Here is a 5,920-nt window from a genome sequence, read left to right on the forward strand (position 1 = left end):
GGTGAGTACAGGTGAGATGACAGGTGAGTACAGGTGAGTACAGATGAGATGACAGGTGAGTACAGGTGAGTACAGATGAGATGACAGGTGAGTACAGGTGAGTACAGGTGAGATGACAGGTGAGTACAGGTGAGTACAGGTGAGATGACAGGTGAGTAAAGTTTTTTTGTACTGACGGTGACAGAGATGGGCGGGTCCAGCAGCACAACGTCGTCCTCAGCCAGGTACTTGATGTCTGGATTCTGTTTGTCCGTGACGATGGCGGAGATCTTCAAGCTGTCAAGCTGCACCATGTGTTTGTGGTAGGACGAGAAGGGGACCAGAACCGGGATGGACAGATCTGAAGGAGACGGACGAGGACAGGGGGATTTAAAGTGGGTTCAGGAAACACAGTGTTTGGTACCTGTCCATCAGAGGCTGACTCACCTTTCCCGGGCTGCAGCGTAGCCTCCTTCACCTCGGTCTTGATGTTGACGGCCGGTCTGCCGTTGTACCTCATGGCCTGGACGCTGAGGTTGACGGACAGCGGCCTGGCGTCACCGCTCTTACTGGTCAGCACCAGGTTCAGGCTCACATCCTTACCGTTCACCGGCTGGGACACCTGCAGCACCGGAGTGTTTTTTTTATTGATCAAAGGACATGTACAATAAATCAAAAAATATAACAGCACATAAAATCATCATTTAAATGATAAGTAAAACAGGCAAAAATAAAATGAGTGAAAATGTAAAAAAATCAATAAAAAAATAAAAACGCATAAATAAAAATTATACATGGGAACATGATTAAATACATAAACAATCAGTCAGAGGTAAAAGGGAAAAAGATTCTATAATTGACAAAAGCTTCTTACTTTTTTTGTTGTTCATTAAATTTTGATTTGAAAATTTAGTTCTAAGAGAAATGGGGAAAATTTAGGACTTGATCTGGCAAATGTTTGTTGGTGGATAAAGAATTTTGCAAGTAGAATACATGAAGGAGATTTGATGGAAGTCACAAATTGACCTATGATGTCACAGAGACGTCAACCAATCAGGTCCAGGGTGATCCAGCACCATGAACAAGAGAGAAACATTGGTGTTTGTTCCCACCTCGCGAGAGACTCTTGATTCTGAACTCACGTTTCTTTTAGACTGGTCAGTAAACAGCTGCTAATGCTAACATTAGCTATGTAGCAAAAGCAAAAAACTTACAAACAACTCCTTTAATATTTTAGAAATAAATCTTGATTGATGCCAGGATTTGCACCAGAGTGAGATTGTTACTAAAAGGTTGTCAGTTCAATACAAAGACTAGCAGGGAAGTGATGAGACGCTTCAACGGGGCTGGGGCTAGCTGGTTAGCATGCTAACTTCAGTAGTAGAAAAAAAGTGATAGAAATAGAAGCAAAACAAGACGTTTTCTTTCCACCTCTGGAGAAGCTGTTGGTGAGTAAAGGAATGAAGTTTGATGCTGAACTCACAACGTTTCTTCTAGACAGGTAAGTAAACAGCTGCTAATGCTAATGCTAGCTATGTAGCGAGAGCAATACTAACAGGTAGCTCCTTTAATGTTAAATGTAGCTACAGGTTCAGGTAAACTTTTTTTTGTTAGCTTTGGTTAAATTCAGTTTAAAATAATACATTTTTCAATATTTTATAGGTCTTGCACATGGGTGTGGCCAAATGGCTTGATAGCGCCCCCTATTGTGCCACAAATTGCACTAGATTTCACCTACATGCATGAAACTCGGTAGGCACTCAGATCCCCCCTCAGACAAACTCTCCATTGTTCTTGTGTGCAGACTTTACCTCACCCAAACTGTTCTTGAAGTTCTTAAAATTTGAAAAACTGGACGCCATAGTAAAGTTAAGTTCTTTCCTGATGTGTGTTGTAATATAAACTGCTGCCCCAAAATAAAAACATCCTTCACATGTGTAAAGGGAAACTCTGGGTCGTACCTCCTCGAACCTCATGGACACAGGCAGAGGAAGGATGATGTCAAGATTTTCTTCATCTGTCTCCTCCACCACATGGTTCCCTCCATTCGACGTTGGTGGAGTTACGTTTGTGGGTGAGTCGCTAGGTGAGACGGCGGATGAGTGCATGATTAAGTCTCTGGAGAAGTCTCCGGATAAGTCTCCAGTGGTGGCGTATTTAAAGGCCTCCCTCTCCTCCTTGGAGCCTGTAAGAGAGGGGGGGCTGATGTAAGTCAATCTGCAGAGGCACCAGGAGTTCAACACATCTTTATCAATGGATTTTCACAGCTGTGTCTGAATGAATGAGTGGAGCTCCCCCTGTTGTTGAACCTAACAGGCTGCAGAGCTGTTAACCATACGTACAGAGCTTCTATAGACCATATTCACACGGTGGCCGTTTTCCTCTGATGCTACTCTAATGTTGTACTGCTGTGTTCCAGGTTACAGTCACAAAAACATAGAGAACCTGACATATCGTTTCTATTTGATCAATGAGCAACAGAAAAGACAACAGATCAGTGTATCTCAACCTTTTCCAACTCATGACCCACTTGAAATTATCAAAAATGTTGATGGCCCGCATCCAACCTGTGACAATATGGAAGCAGAAAAATACCTCCTGAGAGCATATTAAATCGATCAAACACGGGCTTACCAGAGTGATAATCTTTAATAATTACTAGTAATTGTCCTTGCAAATTGTTTAAATTTTTGTTAAATTGTTTTGCAAATAATTTGATGGCCCACTTGCAAAACCTTCACGGCCCACCAGTGGGCCCCTGCCCACAGGTTGGAAACCACTGCAATAGATAATGAAAATCTGAAGAGACATCAACTCATATTTCAAGGTAAAACACCATAATTGATAACCAATTAGCTACAGCTAATGTTAGCATTCAACAACTTCTCAGCTTACATTATGTTTGATAGAGCTACATGATACAAGATGCAGTAAATAAATTTATTCTAATTTAAGGTAAACACACAGATATATATATATATATATACATATATATATACATATATATATATATATATGTATGTATATATATGTATGTGTATAGATATATGTATAAACACAGATCTCAGACACGTTTAGTTCAGTCTGGAAGTAAAACACACTTGATATAATCAAGCTAGCAATGTAGCATTAGCTTCCTTGCTATGCTCTCACCTGGTGAAGTTAGCAGTGATTTTCCACAGTCATGTTACTGTATCATTGATGCAGGTTGATTATGAAACTATACAACATTAGTTAATGTTTAACATTTGCACTGACAACTTTAGAAGCACTAAAACTTACCTTTTAGTGAATTGCAAACTTCACGTTTGCTAGCCTAGCATTAGCTTACAGTGTGGGCTGATCTTTACCTTCAACAACTGGAAAATTCATCTTCCTATTTATCAATGTGGTCAAAAGAGAGTGAGGTAAATAAATCATGTTTTCAACCATGTTGTCGTTGTCACTGAGGATTTTCTCAGAGACATTGATGTGTTCAAGGCTTCCCACCCTCAGCATGACGTCAGAGGAAAATGGCCGCCATGTGAATACTATTGGCTGATTTTGTCCTGAGCAGACTAAACCTACTGAATCAGTGTCTATGTGATCAGCTGAGGTGTGTGTGATCAGCTGAGGTGTGTGTGTGATCAGCTGAGGTGTGTGTGATCATCTGAGGTGTGTGTTTGATCATCTGAGGTGTGTGTGATCATCTGAGGTGTGTGTGTGATCAGCTGAGGTGTGTGTGATCAGCTCAGGTGTGTGTGGACAGCTGAGGAGTGTGACCCACCCTCTCTGTATTTGTAGTTGTTGGTCACGTCCTGCCTCTGATTGGAGCCCACAGACTTGGTGGAGATGTTGTGACCCACTCTCTTTGTGTCAGAGTAGATTTTCACCTTGGAGCCGTCAGCTTTGACCTGACAGGAAACAGGAAACAGGAAATAAAATGACGTGTCTAAGCTGTTGTGTTTAACTGTGTGAGGGTGTGATGTGTTCACTGACCAGCCAGTCCACACAGTCAGCGTTCACCTCGGCAAAGACAAACGGGAGGTCGTATTTAGAGTTGATGTGTCCGTTCTTGATGGCGGTGAGGGGGGCGGGACCACAGCAGTAAACACCTGCAGACAGACAGACAGACAGAAAGTCAGACAGTCAGACAGGCAGACAGGCAGAAAGTCAGACAGCAAGACAGACAGACAGACAGGCAGAAAGTCAGACAGGCAGACAGACAGACAGACAGACAGACAGCAACAGTAAGCTCCTCTTTTTTCTGAATTAATCAATTTTGTCTTTTGATTTCTTTAGAGAAAAGTTTTCTTTAAAAAATCAGATCCGAATTAAAACATTTAGCAGAAGTTCATGTTCAGGACGTGGTTCTTCATTCTCAGACTCCACAGCACAAATATATAAAGTCTCAAATAATCTAAAGAGATCAGAAGATGTTTAGTACAAATATATAGATGCTTTCCTATACACTTGTTTGTTTGACACTGGAATCACTGACAGAGACAGAGACAGGGGTCAGAGGTCAGAGGTCAGGGTGTGAAAGCAGGCTCTCCGAGCTGAGAGAAAACGTTAAACCAGATTTGTTACCGTCGCTCTTCTCCTGAGGCGTCGGGTCCAGAATTTGCCAGCCATCGAATTTCCCATCAGCTGACAGGTCAGGACGCCTCATCCACCCCTCCACCCACACATGGAAGTTCCTGCAACACAGAACAACATCAGACTCTCAGACTCTTTGGTTTTTACTTTGGGTTTCATTTCTTTTGTCTGTTTCATTGATCTCATTGTTTTAATAAACGTATTTGTAAATACTAATTGACACTCACATTATTGTTGTGTTTTTATGTTGGTACAGCACTTTATTACTCTGAGCTATTTAAATAATTCTATAAAAATTAATTATTTAATTACAATCATTATCATGTGCGTCTTCCTAAAGGAAACAAACTCATAAAACAACAGCAGGGATGAAACGTCGTGTCGATCATAAAACCTGGTTTTAAAGAGCAGAGAGTCAAAGTCCCAGAAACAAGAACGAGCTGAACTGTGAACAAACCTGTTCTCTGCAGGAACCCATTTATTATTAGGAACCTGCAGGCGACAGAAACAAACTGACACAACATTGATCCATTGTCACTTTTTAACCTGTTAAGCCCCTAGTGATGCTGGGGGGGGGGGGGGGGGGGGGGGGGGCAGCTCGCCCAGACAGACATACCCTACATAGCTCCACGACTATCCGTTTGCGAGAGCTGGGTCACTATGGATAGGTAAGATGTCAGTCAGTGTTTAGTGTCTGGCTGGAGGCTCATGTGGTTTTCAAACACTCCACATTGTTGCAGAGAGAATGTAAAGCATCAGAGACAGTAACTCTCTGACAGGTGAAGCTCTGACAGGTGAAGCTCACCACACCTGAACTATGCTGGATATTCAGTAGGTGGTAACGTTCAAAGCGAGCTGCGGTTAACGAGTGCCGACAGGTTGATGTGATTTATTGACTCATCAGCTGTCATCACACCACAGCTCTGATCTCTCATATTAAAATTTATTTAATGTTTTAAATATCAGCTAAATTATTTACTGGGGCATTCGAACGTGAACACACCGACACAGGAAGCTCACAGGATCTGTTTGATCTGTGCAGCTCAAAACCTCATGACGACTGACGTGATTCAAACACAGAGGATTAAAACCTGAGGTCTAGTTTTAAATCCCTTCAGCTCATTGTTTATACTCACTGCTCTCACCATCGTCTCCAGCTGTTGTGCACAAGTGGAGCAGCTGGAGAGAGAGAGTGTTGGGTGGAGACCAAACCGGAGTTAAAAGCAACGTTAACACTCGTCCGCTGTCTCCCGGTGTTTTACACACCAACATCACACCGGTAAAGATTACAGTGAATTGTTATGGCCTTGTAATAAAAGTGGATTGCTACAACATTACGTGTGTGTGCGTGTGCGTGCGTGCA

General features: G+C 42.2%; 1 protein-coding gene across 1 annotated transcript in view; it reads right to left on the reverse strand.

The window, feature by feature from the left end:
* LOC111651198 (protein-glutamine gamma-glutamyltransferase 5-like) overlaps positions 1 to 5,920 on the reverse strand; it is a 15,207-nt gene that overhangs the window by 1,732 nt on the left and 7,555 nt on the right. Inside the window, exons 7-13 of the mRNA XM_087172623.1 lie at positions 5,015 to 5,069; positions 4,549 to 4,658; positions 3,958 to 4,073; positions 3,746 to 3,872; positions 1,941 to 2,164; positions 427 to 601; positions 138 to 340 (exon numbers count right to left, since the gene is read on the reverse strand). Of these exons, the coding sequence (XP_087028749.1) occupies positions 138 to 340; positions 427 to 601; positions 1,941 to 2,164; positions 3,746 to 3,872; positions 3,958 to 4,073; positions 4,549 to 4,658; positions 5,015 to 5,069 (1,010 nt within the window). The remainder of the gene's footprint in view (positions 1 to 137; positions 341 to 426; positions 602 to 1,940; positions 2,165 to 3,745; positions 3,873 to 3,957; positions 4,074 to 4,548; positions 4,659 to 5,014; positions 5,070 to 5,920) is intronic.

The sequence above is a fragment of the Seriola lalandi genome, unplaced genomic scaffold (genome assembly GCF_002814215.2).
Source record: "Seriola lalandi dorsalis isolate HSWRI2012SDOR001 ecotype SW California unplaced genomic scaffold, Sedor1 jcf7180002053530, whole genome shotgun sequence".
Classification (NCBI taxonomy): Eukaryota; Metazoa; Chordata; class Actinopteri; order Carangiformes; family Carangidae; genus Seriola; species Seriola lalandi.